This window comes from Lissotriton helveticus, chromosome 8, assembly GCF_964261635.1.
Source record: "Lissotriton helveticus chromosome 8, aLisHel1.1, whole genome shotgun sequence".
In the NCBI taxonomy this organism is placed as follows: domain Eukaryota; kingdom Metazoa; phylum Chordata; class Amphibia; order Caudata; family Salamandridae; genus Lissotriton; species Lissotriton helveticus.
This window is the reverse complement of record NC_136069.1, coordinates 332,788,575-332,808,076: the sequence shown is the minus strand read 5'-3', so window position 1 is coordinate 332,808,076 and position 19,502 is coordinate 332,788,575. Positions and strand designations below refer to the sequence as shown.

The following is a 19,502-nucleotide window of genomic DNA, read 5'->3' as shown; positions in this document are numbered from 1 at the left end:
AAGGGGTAGGTGGCTCAAACAGCTGACGTTTGCCAGGCCCATGAGTCTCACTTCCTTTTTCCAAGCAATATCTCTGATCCCCTCACAAGGACCATGGTAGATAAGCCACAAACCCCTGGAGAGCAGTGGGGGACACCAAGTCAGGGAAACGGGCCAGCGCACAGAGTTTTTGCAGGCAAAAAGGCAGTCCTTCCAGCAGGTCAACACACAACGCCAAGTCCATGTGGTGGTTTTCCTGACAGCACAGCAATCCTCTGGTGCAGTATATAGAGCCAGCAGTGTCTGGTTACAAGTCCCATGTAGTGTCTAAAATCCTGTTGTCAGAGCCCCTGTACTTATACTTAAAATGTCTTTGATCTGGAGGTAACTTCAAGCAAACTTGAGAAGTGCACAAAACTCCCATTTAATCCCAGCCCTGGTTCCAGACACACTACAGAGAGGTGGAGACAGCATTGTGAAAGGCAGGCTCAGCCCTATTCAGTTGTCAGTGACAACTCCTCCCACCACCCTAGCCCAGAAAGACCCATCAACCTGCTGATGGCTCATCAAGATATGCAGGACACACCTCAGCTCCCTTTTTGACTATTTTCTGTTTATAAATATTTTATTGAAAATTCCAGCAATTCTACACACTGGTGACAACAGCTATATTGGTACCCTGAGTCACATCACAGTGGGGAAAGCAACAAAACACAGCAGCCAATAAAACATAGGGGAGTGATGCACATTTTACATCCATGTCATTTTTAAACATTAAAGTATTTGGTTTATCAATCAGATTGAAGCAAGTCCGGATGTTCACGAAGTTAGTTCGTTAGGGGTTCCCAAATGTCCGATGGCTTAGAGGTAGTTGGTAGTTCTTCTGCATATATTAGGAAGTTATCTCTACAGTAGACAGCATCTACTAACCAGCGTCGAAGAGTGGGGGGCATTTTGCTGTCCCAGTTCTTTGCAATCTGCGTTTTGCAAGCAACAACATTTTGGCTATCAGTTTCTTTTTCATAGCTCTAGCAGGTATGCCAAGACCCAATAAACAGAGCTGGGGTGTGCATGGCAGTATAATCGACATCAGTATCCCCAAATGGTAAAGCACATCTTCCCAGAACTTCTGTACCCTATCACAGTGCCATGCGAGATGAATAAAGTCTGCTTGGTCAATACCACATCGCTTACAGTGTGCATCATCTCGCAGCCCATACTTATACAATTTAGCTGGGGTGTGGTATGTTTGATGTATATATTTAAAATGTATGATGCAGAGATTTCCGTTAGGTGTGAGCAATGTTACAAGTGTGCAGCAGGAGACCCAGTCTTCGTCTGTCAGTGGAGGATCTATTACTCTATTCCAATTGTCGCGTGCTTTATACATATCGGCGCCGATTTCCATTTGTATCATTTTATACAGTCGTGAGACAAGGTGGGAGTGCGATGTAGCCGCTATCAGTGACTGCAGAGGTTGAAGGCTAGGGGGTTCCATAGGGAACGAGGGGTACAATTCCTTTACGGACGCTCTCAGTCTATGATAATTGAACCGAAACAGTAGCGATTGGTTTTTAATATACGACAGATTGTCAGGGATAATAAAAGAGCCATTAGTATAGAGATCGCCCATCTCCGTTATACCCACTTGCTCCAGCAACAGCATACTATTGTGTTCTTGTGTGATCGAGATGCCAGGGTGGTTTGCTAGTGGTAGATTTGGAGTGTATAGAGGAGTTTTGTTTGCTAAGTGACCGATTCGCTGCCATGCCTGCGATGTTGTGCGTATTGTGTTGATTTCCCGTGTGGAGAGGTGAGGCCGCGTATGAGGAAGGATGTGGGCAAGTGGTATCGCCATCTTCCACTGCGAGGTGCGATAGGTATTTTACTGGATGATACCAGTAGTAGGCACATTTTGCCTGGGCGCTTAGATAATATAAGTAGATATCAGGTACTGTAAAGCCACCTGCAGCATATGGAAGCTTCATGGTTTTTAGACTGATTCGGGCCTGCTTACCAGCCCATATTAATTTGACAAAGGCCGCGCATAGTCTATTAAAGATTGGATTTGGTGGCGATATTGGTATATTAATAAATAAATATAGCAGTTTGGGTAACAGTACCATTTTTATTAACAATATTCTATCTGCTAACGAAAGAGGGAGAGTGATCCAGCTATTTATTTGTGCTTCCATGCTATCCACTACAACACCATAATTATATCGAAGCACTATGTCAGCCTCGCGGTGCGCCCATATCCCGAGATACTTAATCGGATCTTCCTGCCATATCAGGGGAAATTCCAAAGTCGGTGCTTTTGTCTTTACTGTCAGCGGCATTATTGCTGACTTGTCCCAATTAATTTGCAATCCCGAGTGACGTCCAAATTTTATATATTCTCGCATAAGTGGAGATAGATTGTCTTCGGGATCTCTTAAGTATAATACCATACAGTCCGCATACAATGATATGCTAATTGGTCTGAGATGGAATCGGAGACCCGTGTGTGCATAGTGCTGTCTTATTTTACAGGCTAATGGCTCCAGAGCTATGGAAAAAAGTAGTGAGTACAGCGGGCAACCCTGTCTGGTGCTGCGTTGTATGGATATGACATCTGAAACGTGTCTATTCACCTTGAACACAAGCAGTGGGCTTAGTGTATAGGAGGGCGATCCAGTTAATAAGCATTGGTGGCAGCCCTATTTTTTTTTAAATCGCAAACATATAGGGCCATTTAACTGAATCAAAAGCTTTAGCTGCGTCCAGAAGGACCGCTACCGCCTGCAAATCGGGATTCAGCTGATGTAGCAAGGCCAATATGGTTCGTAGGTTATGTGCGGTCGATCGTTCAGGGATAAACCCTGATTGATCCGGTAAGACTACTGTGGACATAAGTGGCTGTAATCTTGTAGCAATAATTTTCGCCAATATCTTAACGTCCGTGTTTATTAAAGAGAGGGGCCTGTAGGACTCCGCTTTGTCTGGATTCTTGTCTGGTTTCAACAAGCTTACTATGAGCGCTTCTCCCTTTGTGACTATTTAGAGCGAATGCACAAAACAGACCCTTGTTAGTCTAAACCAGTTGCTGATTGGAGTCAGGCTGCAAAGCACAAAGAAATGCCCACTATCTAAAAGTTGCATTTCTAAAATAGTAATAAAAAATCAGCTTTCACCAATACGCAGAATTTATCACCACTATTCCAACATGGCAACGCCACAACTTTCAGATCAGAATTTACCACTGAACACACATATTAGGGAATTTCCACTGGAAACCTATGAGAGGAGCATCCTCACAGCAGTGAGACACCAAATAGGCTGTTTGTCAGTATCAGGATGTGCCACACAACAAAGGCACATGTCCTACTTTTTACCTACACAACACCCTGCCAATGGGCTACCTAGGGCCTACCTTAGGAGTGACCTATATGTAGTAAAAGTGGAGTTCCAGACTTGGCATGTAACTTAAAATACCAAGTCACTGTGGCAGTAAACTGCGCATGCAGGCCAAAGGCCTGAGAGAGGTTTGAAAGGCTACTTATGTGGGTGACGAAGTAGCGCTTCAGGCCCACTAGTAACATATCATTTACAGGCCCTAAATATATGGGATACCGCTGTACAAGGGACTTACAGGTACATTAAATATGTCAAACTGGGGTAGACCAATCATACCAAGTTTACAGGAGAGCACACATGTGTAGGAAAGTGCCCCTTTTTGCATGGTTACCCCCCCCCCCCACTCTTTGCCTGGCATTTGATGCAACTTGACTTGATGTGCCCTGGTCCCTGCAAGTCCGGTTCCCAAGATCTGTGTTCTTTCCCCAGACTACCTTTGCATTCACAATTGGCACATCCGTGGCCACAGGTAAACCCCTTCCAAAAAGGGACCATGGGTACCAAGGGCACTGTGACCAAGGAAGGCATCAAAGGGCTGCAGTACCTATTGTGCCACCCTTAGATGCCCTGCACCTTAACACACACACTGGCACTGTAGGCTGCGTGTTTTAGTACAGAGAAAAGTGAGGAGTTGACATGGCACACATCACTGATTGCCATGCCTGTAACCCACTGCCTGGGGCCTAGGTAAGTTGCCCCTCTAGCAGGGTGCACTAGCCCTAAAGTGAGGGTACAGTGGCATGAGCCCTGTACCCCTACCATGTCTTATTCCATTCTTAGACATTGCCAGTGTAGTAAAGCCATAAACAGTGTATGGTCTGGGAGTTGGTCATTACGCACTCCACAGCTCCATAATGGCTTTACTAAAAAACTGGGAAGTTTGATAGCAAACTTCTCGGCACATTAAACCCACACTGATGCCAGTGTGGGATTTAGGTAAAATGCACTCAGAGGGCATCTTAGAGATTCCCCCTTAAAATCATCCAGCCCGGGTGTGGTTCCTGAATGGCTGGCTGCAATTTGCCACCATCAGACAGGTTTCTGGACCCTGGGTAGAGAGCCTCCACTCTCTGGGACCGGAAACAAAGCCCATCTGAGCAGAGGTGTCATGCCTCCTCCCCTAGGATGGGTTGTGTTCGCGAAAGGGGAAGCTTCAAAGGCCTGCCACCTTTTCAAGCTGTCCCTGCCTTTTGCTGCCCCCAGCAACTGGCTCCCACCACTTCTGGCCCCCACTTTGGGCAGGAGAATAGGTGGGAAAACCAAGATAGGTAGATAGGTGTGCCCACCTTTGCCAACCCCACCTCTCAGGTGGGGGAGGCGAGGTGAAGTACACATATCAATTCCCTCCATTTTGAAGATGGAGGTTCTCAGCCAATTAGGGAAAGACTCATGTCCCCTCCCACTGGAGGGTGGCATAATAAGGACTGTACCCACACACCCTTTTAATGCCCATAAATGTTGTATTTAAGGCCCGCCCTGAACTTTGTCTCCTCAGATTCGAGGAAGAAAGAAGAAGGACCAAAGACCCATACTGACCCTGAAAGAAGAAGACCCCAACTGCTTTAGCCCCAGCCCTACCGGCTTGTCCCGTCTCCGACCTGCCTACAGCAAGAACTCCAGCGAGTCCAGCAGCCAGCAACCCTCAAAGCCCAGAGGACCTGCCCCACAACCATCTTACAGACTCCGTCTCCCGTGAGCACCGGATTTGCTCAAGCAAAGACTCACCACAGAATCCGAATTCTGGTGACTTTGTGATTCTCTCTGCACCCGATGCTCACGGCCCGATTTTGAGTGGCCCAACACCACAAGGAGGTCTCCCCAGCGATAACGACTTGGGATCCAGTGATCCCCGACCTCCCTCAAGATGACAACTGCAGCCTCAACCTGAAGAGTCCCGGTACCCCCGACCGCGACCGGAGCTGGTAAGAAAACCCGATGCCACAAGACACCCCTGCACCTGACACCCCACGGCCTGGGGGGCCCAACCGATGGTGTCCAGGCATCCCCCAAGAACTCAACTTACCTCTCCAGTCCGTGGTTGTTTTCAGGAAGTCTCCCTGCCCGAGCCTGTAGCAACTACGCAAAGCCAAAGGTCTACATTGAGGAGCACAGGGTGCCCAATGTCCTCTTTGCACCCTGCATTCGCCCGCCTTAGTGCTGCTAGTGGTGCAGCTCCTGGGTTGGTCGTTGGCCCCTGAAGTGTTAACCTTCACCCCAGAAGCTTTGCTCCCATACCAGAGTGACACGGCAGCCGGACACTTCGACGGACCTTGACCGCGAGTGGGCTCACTAGCGGACTCTGAAACTACCTGACTCGATCGCCGAATAACATGCGGCCGATCCACATTTAGCGGTGAATAATCCACCATCAGACACTGAGACTACTGGATTCGATCGCCGAATAACATGCGGCCGATCCTCAACTAAAGATTTAAAAGAATTTAATTAAACCCTGAATCACGCCAAGTAATAGGAGCTTGATTCTACCGGAATTCGCCAGATTGGATTAATCGTTTAGTATGTTGACAATTCAACTGATACCTCTCTGTATCTAACCTACAAAGGAATAATAGGCACCTATACACCGTCCCCTCCCCTGTCCTGAGGAAGACCCGCTTTAGACCCATAACTTAGGCGTCAATAGGGTTGAAACGTCGACGATACAATATCATAGGACCAGTGAACACAATCCAGGATACTAAAGCCAAATGATGTGGCATACTGGACTGCATGACTACTGAATATTAAGAAACTGGCCTTAAAAAAACAGTTCCAGTCCCCCTCCCTTCCTCACTCACTTGTATATAAACCACTTATTTCGTATCACTTGTGCACAATATGTCACATCTTACTCACTATAATTGATGCGCCGTTTTACTAAAAAGTATCATGTAATGATTGATTTATTTTCTATACATTGTTAAAGGGTCTTGATATAAAAAAACGATTCATGAATGAAAAGCAATTCAGTGAATAAAAACCTTTTATGACCCTTCTTTCGTTTGTTTGGATTTGCATCTAATGATTTATTTTGGAGGTCCTGTTAATTGATATAACTATGGCCATGCACATGTTGAAAGATTTACACATGATTTGAAGCAATCAGGTTCACACCCGACAGAACCATTGTCTATATTGAAACCCATACCAGAGTGGCCTACTCGTCAGCAGTCCTAACCGAAGGCCTCCTTAGCCCCATTGGCTAGCATTGGGCCCCCGAACTCTGCACCCGGCCCTCCTTTGCCGCTAGTGGTGCAACTTGAGTGCCCATCTAAACATTGTGGAACCTTGGTCCTAACCCTCAAAACTCACCCTAGTAAGTCGTGTACTTACCTGAGAAACGCTAACACTTTTTCCCCTTAGGAACCCATGTTAAGAGATTTTGGGCCTAAAAAGGTCTGTGTTGAACTTTTGTTGTATGAGAAAAAGACAACTAGATTGCAAAGTATATAAAGTGATACTTACCTTGTATTGAGAGAATCTAAGGTGTGGAATCTAGGCATACCACCCCAAGTACTCAAAGTAATCCAAAAGTAATCTAAGGCTAATGAAAAATAACGTCTATGTAATTTCAACTGTTTTTAAAGCACATACAAACATGTAACAATTTCAATTTCAACCACAACTACATTTCCTTGAACAATTTGCATTTGAAAGTATAGTTTACTTATCTGTGCTATGTCCAGCTTGGTTCTATAAATAAAACACCTTTTTTATACTTGCCTAATTGGTCTGGATTCTGAGTGTGTGCCATCAGCCTTGATTGAGTGAATACAAGAAATGCTTAACAAACCCTCTGGATAAGCCTAACTGCTCGCTCGCTCTACCACAAAGAGAGCTATTAGTACTTATCTAATTTAGCCTCTGCTATACCACTGGGGACTCCCAGGACTCTGTGCACACTATACCCTACTTTGGTATAGTTTATACGAAGCCAGCTTACTACAATATGTACTTTAGCACTGATCAGCAGTGGTAAAGTGCCCAGATTCATAAAGTCAACAAAAACAGGTCAGAGAAAATACAGGAGGAACGCAAAACGTTTGGGAACAATCCTTCAAAAAGAGCCAGGTCCCACACATTGGTATTCATATTGAGGACTGTATGCTTTTAGTCTCTCATGCTGTACAAATGTGCCTTTACTAATTTTGTTCTGTATTATCTTTCTAGGTGAAGTATCTATTTTCTGACAAAACGGGGACTCTAACCTGCAACATTATGCACTTTAAGAAGTGCAGCATTGCTGGTATTACTTATGGGTAAGTAGTCCCTATTAAAGCAAAATCCTGTATCTTTATTCGGTGTCTCACTTTTATTAATTTATGGTCGGTTTTCCTTTTTGTTAATATCATCATTGAATTGGTACAGTTTATAGAGAGTTAGTGGCCGATTAGGATGGCGGACGGACTTGCGTCCGTCCGCCACCCCTGAGGTGGAGGGACCGTCCGCAAGGGCAGCGGCGTTCCCTCCATGCCAATTAGGATGGGACCGCCACCCTGGCGGTCACATCCGGTATCTTTAGTATTGCGGCGGGTGCTGCTTCAAGCAGCACCCGCCGCAATGTTAAAAATGCATGCATTGCATTTGCATGCACAAAGCGGCAGGCACCGCGCGGTGCCTGCCGCTTTGTGCATGCAAATGCAGGGGGTACCATAGGTACACCCCATGTGCAACCCCCCCTTCACCCTGGGGTGCCGCAAGGGCCCCCCAGAAGCAAAGGTCCACATGCTTTTCCACGGCGGAAAAACCGCCGCGGAAAAGCATGTTTACACACGCTTCCTAATTTGGCTGGCTTGCAGACACTGCCACCAAATAGCAGGCTACACCCCGCGGATCAGCGGCGGACGGACCTGCCGTGCGCCGCTGATCCCACCGCCATCCTAATCTGGCGAGTGGTGTTTACATGGACCACAGCGGTGAATCCGCATCCTCCGGGCCGGTGGTGGCTTCCACCGGCCCGGAGGATGCGGATTCACTGTCATCCTAATCGACCCCATGAGTAAAAAATTACTCAATTGATAGATCGGTCTAAGGAGGTAGTTGTTGAAATGTTGTTGCTCCTAAAGTAAGAAACAGATTATTTGTGAAAGAGAGTAATAGACCAGAAGTGAGGAAATTGCAATACATGCATTTCTCCTTGGCAGGTCCTGGTACAGAATCTCTTTTAGGGTTGTTAGCAATAGTATTTAGCCAAAGGGGCTTTCATATCCTTAGGCTAAAGAATTGATGATATGTGAAATTAACTTAAAAGAGCGTGATGAAAATAATATTCTACAGTGGTCTATGAAGGCGGATTATCAATTGGTTTGTTAGCCTGTTATTTCAGATTTACTGTATATTAATGAGTTAGGTGTGTAGTGTGTATTGTGTGGTTTGCATAGTTTGTTTGAAACTTTAATATAAAAAAAATCACTTTATCTGCGTTAATAAATCAACCAGGTTTGCCAGGGATGATATTGGCTTACTACAGGGTCTGAAAAAAAGGGGGTTGGTCACTTGCACACCTACGGGTATACACTCTTCAGTGTGGTCAAAACAAATGGTAAAGCGCTTAATCAAACTAGTGTGTGATGCTCGGTGTCAGAGGGCTGCCAATCCCTAGGGTGACTAAATTCTGAATGGTGATTAAAGGCAAAATGTCTTGAATGAACCGGGCCCACTGCTGTGAGCAATTCTTTTTCCTCACTATATTAAACTTTAACATACATTTTGTCAGCTTCATACAAATGTGACACGAACACAAATTAATAATTACCAATAATTTTTCAATAAGACATCATTTACTTCTGCTCATGTACAGATTTACGTGTTATTCAATCTGTCAAGATTCTTTAGTCATTGCTTCATGACTTAATTTGTTATAACACCATGACTATCTATACAACTTGAGTAAAACATAGTCCGTGTCAACATTACAACGAAATTAGTGACGATTGATGAACTTCGGCCCAATGCATTTTGGGACCTCCTGTCTCTTCCTCAGGGGACTGTAAATGAAAAATGAAATTATTTGACATAAGGAAACCACTAATATGTAGGGCAGTTATGCACCAATATAATTTCTATATACACATTAAACCAAATGGCAGTGCTCAGGAATAGCTAATCAGCAGCCCTTGCTAAAAAAAATCCTTTATGGAATTTATAAAGCTACCCTTGACCACATCCTCCTCACTTCAGCGGCTGATATTCACCCTGGACAAATCTGGACAATACACTTCCTTTGTGTGGGCGAACCGTCCTCATCCTCCATCTTGTGCCCTGCTAAACCAGGGACATCCAAAATGGAATATATTGTTTTTAGTACTCAAACTCAGTGTTCCTACCGCACATGTATTACACGCACACTATATATGCACATGCACTTGACATACACCCAGGATGTTAGCACAAAGTTCTGGGTTTTCTAATAAAATCGATTTTTTTCAGAAGAGGGGTCTGTAGGCCACACTAACAGTGACATAGTTAGAAAGGTCTGGTCAATTGTAAGACAACAAAATATGGTACACTCCCATCACCACTTCATGTGCTAAACCCATGATAAGGACAGTAGTATGAGGGCACACCTGGTGCATCCCTTCAGGTCACAGAACATAAGGGGCAGATCTAGGCCCCTACAGACCAGCTAGATTGGCATGACACCAGGGCCAAAATAAGTCAGGATATCGGCTTTACATGCAGTTGGTCACTCAAAGCAAGGACTCATGCCTGTGTGCCATGAAGGGGTCATTTCTGTCTCAACCTCCCAATCTCAGAAATAAACCTCATTACATTGCAGTCAAAATTTAAAATTGCTCATCATGCAACTATACATACTTGTGTTATTCAAAGCAAAATGGAAGGCTTTCTTTCCTGCTGCGGAGGGAGTATGGTAATGCTAAGTTGCAAATTGTATGGCTGTATATGCAATGTATACTTGCACATTGTCCCATGCTGAAGATTTGTTATTCTTATGGTGCATATCAATTTCCCAACTACCTGCATTTATTCTGATAAAGTTCAGTGTCAAACTGTATTCTGAAATGAAAATTGGAAATGTTTTACTTTATAGTTTGCAGTGCGAAATTACAACATATGCATTCTATGAAAATATACTTAGTTTTAATTTTCTATTATAGATTTACTGTTTTTGTCATTTTATTTCTCTAACATTATATTTATTCTTTGTTTTTAAGTCATTTTCCTGACCTGGAAAGAGAACGCTCCTCAGAAGATTTCAGGTATGTTAGAGAAGTGCTTAGTTGAAACTCTTAATTTCTTGATGAAAGGTCATTTTCTAAATGATGAATTCCAAAGCAGGTATGATTTATGATTCAACTATCTGTTTTGCATTATTGTAAAAAAAAAAAACCTGCCTTTGATTGTGGTGTTTAGCAAATAATTTTAAACTATGGCCAGGTCTCAACAAGCACTTGCAATGCAATAGGCTCGGATTTACACAAGTATAAGCTATTGGCATTGTAAATGACAATGCGTTTTACTTATGTTTTAAAAACTAAAACATTAATAAAGGCAATGTCATTTACAATGCCAATAGCTCAAAGTCTCGTAAATGTGTGACCTGTTGCATTGCAAATGCTTCTTTGCCTGTGCTACACTGAGCTGATGCGGACCGTGCTGCTAATTATTTAAATAAAGCAGTGAGGCCACTAAAGTGAAAGCAAACTGCGCTGGAATAAGGAAAGACCATTAAAGAAAATAGTGCTCACCCACTAAATAACAGAGACTGTGTAACAAGCCAAGTAAAAGGTCCAGTCTTTATGGGAGGTAACAAATGGAGACAAGGCGGAACCTAGGAGCTGTCACTATGCTTAACCTAAAAATAACCTCAACACAAGAACTACAGACCAATTAGCCTGAAAGACATACTCCAAAAAATGTATGCCAGGCACGTACTAAACAGGCTTAGTGACTGGATAGAGACGAATAGCATAATGTCCCCATACCAGGCAGGGTTTAGATCCAGTACTAGTACAATAGATCAAGTCTTCAGACTCCTGTGTATTATCTGGAAATATCTTAAAATCATGTATGTGGCATTCGTTGACCTGATGGCAGCGTTTGACCTCTTACCCAGATGTTTACTATGGGAGTCACTTGAAAAACAAGGTGCCCTCCTGAATTTGGTTATGCAGCTAAAAAGGTTACATAGAGGGAGCTATGCTAGAGTCCGCTGGGGTATGAATGGGGAACTAATAAAGCCAATTCCAATAGCGAGAGGAGTGAGACATGGTTGTGTACCTGCTCCCACCCTGTTATCACTCTATGTTAATGATGTGGTGGGCCACCTACACGACCAAGCCAACGATCCTCCAAGGCTAAACGGGAATTTGGTGCCAGTGCTGCTCTTCACAGATGACACCATTCTGATATCACAGACCATGAAGGGGCTACAAAATATGTTTTTTTTTTTTTTTGTAGAGTTTTATATAGCGCGAACTAGACCCGAACCGAATCAGGTATCAGAGCGCTTTACATATTTTCCCGTTACGTTACATGAGGACACACTTTCATTTTAGGCACGGGGAGATTAAGTGATTTGCCCAGAATCACAGGAGGTTTTGGCATCGTTACCGAGACTCGAACCCAGATCCCCAGGTCCGAGGTCGAGCGCCCTAGTCGTTAGGCCAACTCCTCCAATGTTGAACGGGTTTAATAGATACTGCACAAAAAAGGGCTTAGAAACAAACACAAATAAAACTAAGTACATGGCCATAAACCCACAAAAGACCCTTAAAAAGAATCTCATGCTCAGTAATGAGAAAATAAAATATGCCACTAATTTTACTTATTTGGGAATATTACTAGACACAAAACTAGGCTGGAACCAGCAAATAAACCACTCAGCCTTAAGGTTAGCCCAAGGGTCCGGGGCAATCCTTAAGAAGTACAGCTCAACTACAAGCACAGCTGTGACACCAGCACTTGAGATATATAAATGTAAGGTCCAGGCTGCAGCATTGTATGGATCAGAGTTATGGGGCACAAGCGACATCAGACATCTAACAGCTGGGGAAAACAAGTTTGCAAGGAGATTATTAGGATTTTCCCTGTCAACACCACTTGTCCCAATGTTCCACAATCTAAATTTGAAGCAAATAGGTCATCTTTCAACCCAACATCCACTGCTCTATTGGATACGGCTATGGACTACGCCGGAATTACTAGCATATAGAGAAGGTGCAAGTGAATTACTGGATATTAATACATGTATTACCTTCCCGTGGTTAAGATTTGTCCTGAAATGACTGATTGAGTTAGGTCTTGAATCATCATACGGGCCTAAACCACATAATTTAACACCAAGTTGTAAAGGCAATCTAAAGGGTATTTATTGGCAATATACATTGAATACACTCCACTCTGACCCAAGATTAGGAAGGTTAACAAGTGAATTCCTTTCTATTAAGCAAAGTCCGAATCACGAGGATTTCCTTGACCATATACAACCGTTCCTAGAAAGAATTCTATATCTAAAGTTAAGCTATAACACATTACAGATCGAGCTATACTGTTAAAGGGGGGGAGGATCTTGCCCATTCTCTATGCACTAGATGCACTTTAGGGCCTACAAACAACATCGAAAACATTGCACATATTTTGTTTTTTTGTCCGCGTATGATAGGGCAAGGAGCAAATAGATTCGACAACTATGTAATTCGTTGGTATTCAGAAAACATCAAGAGGCGCTGAGGGTACTGACGACAAGTACCCTCTCATATGTCATATTTGCGCTATCAAGATATTTGTTTATAGTGGGTCTAATAAGTAAGAGAATGGGGCTAAAGTTGTGATATACCAATGACCAAGATATCTGCAACCGTGAAACTTACCTCGGACTGTATGAATAATTAGACATTACTCCATGTATATTTTAAAAAGGTTTTATTGAATGAAATTGTTTTACTGCAGTTGCCAATTTTATTGAAATTATGTAACATTTGGCTGAAACACTTTAGATTATTTTATGGACAATGTTTTATAATGATATCTTTAATGGCCTTTGGCTGAAATAAAAAATTTATAAAATAAGAACATCAACACAACTCACTCTGGCCCTCATTCTGAGAGGCGCACAAAATGGGAAATTGGATGTAAACCTTGTATGTGCCCAATTTCCCATTTTGATTGTGTGGTAATTTCTCTCTGACCCACAGTATTTCCAGACTGAAATTCACCATGTGATACTTTGTGTGGGAGAAACAATCTCAAGGTTTGCAGCTTAGAAAAGAGGAAAACATGAGATATTACAGTTTTCTTCCCATCCCGACCTGCAGAGCTCATAACATGAATGTAAAACAGCACCAGGGAAAACCACACTCCGAGGTACAGCCATTCCCTCCGAGCCAGATACCATGGCCCGTGTAGCAATGGCTTTTCTGTTATTGAAAACGACTCAGTAGAAGTTGAAAGCCTTTCCTTATAAGACTTCATTTCAGGACTTTTTATTGAAGTTCTAGTGAGGGAATACATTTTAAAAAAGAAAAATCATTCAAGCAGAATTGCTCAACATTGACCTAAAATTTGTAATGTGTTTTGAGGGCATCTGTAGTTTTCGATTATCAAAATATCAGTTTGGAGTGGTTTTACGCAAGGTATGGCTTACAAACAAATTACCAAAAATAGCAAAAACAGTTGCTGACTTTTGAACTAGGTAGTGTTAGTACCATCCTCAAATGTCAATGAATGCGCAAACTTAGCTAGTGAGCCTGGGCATCATCACAGGGGTGGGAAGGCTCTCTGCTTCCTCAGAAAACATTGAAAGCATTTTACAGTCATAGGCTACGTTCATTTCTGTAGAGAACCAATAAAATATTTGAATAATTGAGATTCTTTCAAATAAACCTAAGTCACTATCTCTAAATGATCTCCTTGGATTATTTTCTTAAATAGTATATTTAAGTAAGTCGAGCCTAACAGTAAAGTTTTACTACACAAAACAATTGACTACATCTGCATTGGTTTTGAAGGCAGAGGAGTTGTTCACACCATTTCTAGGACCATTTTGCCGGTGCTGCATGTTGTGAGAGCATGACAAGCTTGGGAGTGGTTTTCATCTAGGTAAACCAGTTTGTGAGTGTGCACAGCTTTGTGGATAAAGCACAGGATTTAAACACAATGGCAGATATTATCATCATGCCTCCATAAAGATCTCATTGCAATCATATGTGTAGGTCTTCAATCCCAGAATGCAGGTTTCTTGGGTTGTGAATAAGCCTGGGCGGCATACTTCGCGCCACCAGCGGAGTTTGCAGAGTTTTACCAACTCCGCACTGCTCTGGGAACGCAAAGTTGAGGCTAAACTCCGACTCCGTGGCATAGAGGAGTATGCCCCTCAGCTCCTGAGGCATGGCCCAAAAAAGGGTAAAAAAAACCATGTATCTTCTCTATGTCATCTACGGGCCAGCCTCCTCCTCGCCTCGATGTCTCTTCCTTGCCGTCGTCCTCCTCCTCGCGTTGCCGGTTGCAACCCCCTACGTTTTAGATCTTGCATGAACTGCGCAGGAGGAGACACTGCGGCGTAAAGGAGGCCGTCCCGCAGACTAAAGAGAGAAGGTAAGTCGGTTTTTTGATCCTTTTAAAAAAAAAAAATTGTGGGGCTGGGGTGGAGAGGAGTTCCAGTGAGTTTTTTTTTTTAACTCCGTGGAACTCTGCAGAGTGCCACTCTGCACACTCCGACCAGGGTTAGTTGTGAATAGCTGGTCAGTTGTATCCGATTACCCATCATCTACTCACCTCATCCTGTTGCTCTAAGTATATTTGCAGAGGGCACAATATATATATAGGTCTAGATTGAATAGGCTGCATAGTAGTAGACGGTTCAGCCTTTTTATTTCAGACAGTGACGCATTTGAGACACCCAACTATTGCAGGCACCTGACCCTTCATCTGGTGAAGAGCTATCTCTCTTTTAGAAAGCAGTAACAGTATTACAAGAAGGTGTCTTACAGACCTTGGTATATTGGCAACATGTATCAGCACAGCCACTTTTGGCATGGTTGGAACCCCCTACTCAAGTCCAATAAGCAGCAACGTATCTGCATTTCCATACAAGATTAAAAAAATCAACTTGGGGCTGGTGACAGTGGAGACACTTATGATCTGGTGCTGTCGAATTTGTTTAATTTGGCAGGCGTAAAGTACAATCTGTGTAGGATTTTGAGGAGTGTAAGTTTGTATTTATAGTCCATGGATATTGTTTCCAGCTTGAAGAAAGGGCTATGATAAGTGCTAAGTGTGACTGATGGCTGTGCATATGAAGAAAGGTTGAATTTCTAAGGCAGTCATGGAATGTTTTCCCGAACTGGTCATATTTTCAGAGAAAGTAATGCAACAACTAGAATAAACTACCCAAGGTAGATTGATGCAAAACAAGCAATGATTAGGTGATAAAAGAGTTCCTCAAATCTAGCCTACCCAATGCTTATAAAATATAGAATCTATAATGGAAACCTATTTATGTCTGCTAACAAAAATCTTATTCATAAGAATATAGATATATAGTGGGAAAATGGAAGTACCACTTACCTGGACAGGCAGTTTACTGACAGAAATTGCTTTTGCAATTTGGCGGTCAGAGGCATCTGGGGAGGGACCCAACCGCTGCTGTTCTAGGAGCCCATCAGGGTAGCAGTGGAAACGAAATCCCTACAATTGGGGCGGTGCCTACTAAGGGCACCGCCATAGGGAATATGATGTCCCTTTTCGTCTGCCTTTCTATGGTGGTCTGACTGCCATAGAATGGCAGACGGAAAGGGACTCTGGGGGCCCCTAGCAGGGCCCGGTCCCCTTGCGCCTTTGCTATGGGGGACACCAGTGGTGCCTCCCCAAACATCCATGCACCGTGTGGCAGGCACCACATAGTGCCTTGCAAAAGGTGCATGGCTGTTTGAAAACATAAATTTTCTGTGGCTCTTTTCCGGTCTCCACACAAACTGAAATGGAAAAATTAATGTTTCCGACTGCCCATAGGGCAGTCACATCCTAATTCGGTGGGTGGAACCGCCGACTAATAGTCGGGCGGATTCCATCCTGCTACGATGCTGGTCGAAGGACATCGTTATAGGCCCCTAAGTGTTCATAAGGAATACATTATTATGCCTGGTATTTTTTTTTTTTAGGGGGGAATAGTTAATTGACATTCTTCTGGTACAAACATTCTCTCTTTCTATCTTAGTTGAGTAATCTGATTGAATAGGTGTTAAAAGGAGGCACACTAGTAAGTTTCCATGTCTTTTATTAGTTGTAGAGAGGAACCACCAACTCCTGCTGCCAGCCTGCTTGGTTCTCCTGGTAATAACTGTCGCACACGAGATGCTACCATGGAGACATCAAGCGCATGCAGCTTTTAGAATGAACATAACACATCCCCTTAACAGAAAATACAAAGAAAAGAAGGCAAAGAAAGAATGAAGAAGAAGAAAAGAGAATAGGCATGAGAATGCAGAAATGCACAAGTGAGAGCATAGCAAAAATTGCTCAACACATCACAATTGAAATCAATACATTTCATAGTCTTCATAACATTTTGGAGGACAACGAAATCTTGGAGGAGGACGCCTTGAATGAAAAATTGGAACAGACAATTCTTCTGAACATGATGGAAACAAGGATTTGTCACCCTGAAATCTCACCAAGCGAGACATACTCCATTTGCTACCATTATGAACAGTGACTACATTCCTGTAAACAGAAGTGATGACAAATGGACCAATAAACTCAGTGATCCCCTTTTTATGCCACTGTGTTTTTTTGACAAGTACCCTATCACCCACGTTCCATGTGATGGCTTTGGTAGAATTCTTAAAGTCAAACCTCCCCTTGTACCTCTCTTGTTAAGATTTAACTTTCACATGCACCTCCTCCGTATCCAACACAGGACCCTCAATGAGGGGTAACGAGGCAGGATTGAGTTTGGATAAAGCAACTCTCCCTCTCAATATTTGAAAGTGAGATTTCTCTAATACAACATTGAGAGCAGTGCGATGTGCCCACCAAGTATCTCTTAAAACACTTTTGAGTGAAACCCTTCCTCTCAACCACGATTCTTTTTCCCTGCAGTGAATCACAACGCGGTCGTTACCACGACCGCGTTGTGATTCCGCATACCATTACTCCGCATGTTGGAACCACGACTTGCGGAGGGGGGAGGTGTTGGATTTAAAATCCAACACCTTCCCTAGTGTCCGCACAGACTGGAGTTGGAATAGTAAATTATACTATTCCAACTTCCAACCCCCCACTCCGCAAGTGCGGGGAAAAAGAATGCGGGATGTCATCATATTTCGCCTTTAGCACCCTGTCCATGCGTTCTTCAAGTCCATTGGCATGTGGTGCATAGAGCTCAGTTTTCTGATGAGTGATGCCATAGTGAGCCACACTGCCACACTGCGCAAGACACTTTGTCCAATGATTCATAAGATTCTGAACCTCTCCTTTAAAGAGGGGCAACTTCCTCAACAATGGAAGGAGGCAGTTGTGAATCCCATTCGGAAAAACTCGGCACTGCCATGGACAGAACTTTCCAACCTCTGTCCCATCTCCTTGCTGCCTTTCCTGAGCAAACTGGCCGAGAAGCATGTAAACATCCATGTTTCCAGTTTCATAGAGGGGACAGGGGGTCTGGACCCTTCGCAATCTGGGTTCAGGCTCAACTACAGCACCGAATCTGCACTCCTCTCCGTGACCGATAACATCAAGATGTCACAGGATAGAGGAGGGCCGATGATTCTGGTGCTGTTAGACCTGTCTGCCGCCTTTGATACTGTGTCTCATGACATTCTTCTTGGCCGCTAGCCAATTGGGTTCTGGAGTGTCACGCATGGGTGGTTTAAGAGAGCAGAAGTGAAGCTTATAATATGAAAATGTAGTGCAGAAAGGGGTGTTCTTATCATACTTATTCACCATGGTCTCTAGCGCACTGGCAGGGTTCATATCATGGGCACCACATCTGTCACTGGTTATTGAGCTCAAGGGACTCTGCAATTTTCATGAAAATCTTGCAAGGTTGAAACTCCTGCAAGATTTCTCCATCTCATGGTGAGGGATACAGTAGGCCCAGGCTCTGGTCTGGTGGTGCAGGATCCTTGGGCTGGCTGGGAATTTCATTTCTGGGCAAGAACAGCAGTAGTTGAAGGACAAGCAATCAGGGCTCAAATCCATGTTTGGCTTACTCCCATCCAGTAGGAAGTGAGTAGCATGTTAGCCCCATACTCTGGATGTATTTTGCCCAGCAGGGTTCCACGCAGGCATTTTAGGTCAAGTTAGTGAACTGCTATACAGCTCCAGGTTATATTCACAATGGTAGGCACATGTCAGATTCCCAGTTCCCAATCACTGTCCAGTTCATTCCACAAATTCAAAGTCTCAGCTAATCAGGCTGGGGTCAAGCGCCTTCTTGAAAGAGGAGTCAGGGATAGCATGTTCTCTACCATCGGAGCAGCATAGCAGATTTGTTTTTGCTATTGTTGTACAAACCATATGCACACCAAGAGCATGGAAATTACTTTCACCAATGGAGAGTAAGTACAGGTTTAATGTACAGTTCATAGAGATTTTTATCAATGCATTGAGCTGTAAATGTACTTACATACCTCCACGAAGGTTTTGCGGGTCTCCATACTTGCTGTTGTTGGTAGTCATACATTCCTGTTTTGCCTCACACCGCCAGGTAACCAAGATTATTCAGTTCATGTAGACCAGGCGTGTCAGGATTGTGCATGTTACTGTAGGGTCCGACTGTGCAGAACGTTACCTGCTCCTCACGTCACCACCACACAACCGATGTATGCACAGGTAGGTGCTGGGATGAAAGCGTGGAATTAACGGCGCCCTGCAAAACAGCTCAGTGCCTATAATAGCAATTATGGGTCTTTTCCCTAATCTTAGGTCTACAACAATCATAAATTCTGCCCTCTTCACTCTGGTGATGGTGTAGTAATTTCAGTGACCACCGAACATTGCTATCCAGCATCTACATGAAAGCAGATTTGGTGGTACATACCCACCTCTGGCTAAACTAAAGTCTTTGCATCTTCTGCATCTAGTTATTAATACAAAGATGATGTCTGTGGATCTTTACAAAGAAAGACTGCCAGTGCTCCATCTTTGTGGGGCATGAGTGTTTG

General features: G+C 43.6%; 1 protein-coding gene across 2 annotated transcripts in view; it reads left to right on the top strand.

The window, feature by feature from the left end:
• ATP8A2 (ATPase phospholipid transporting 8A2) overlaps nucleotides 1-19,502 on the top strand; it is a 1,791,179-nt gene that overhangs the window by 491,790 nt on the left and 1,279,887 nt on the right. For both annotated transcript variants that reach the window (XR_013599395.1, XM_078655985.1), the window contains exons 13-14: nucleotides 7,546-7,634; nucleotides 10,551-10,595. Coding sequence is in view for 1 of the 2 variants with exons in the window: in XM_078655985.1 (XP_078512111.1) it covers nucleotides 7,546-7,634; nucleotides 10,551-10,595 (134 nt within the window). In the remaining variant the exon portion in view is untranslated. The remainder of the gene's footprint in view (nucleotides 1-7,545; nucleotides 7,635-10,550; nucleotides 10,596-19,502) is intronic.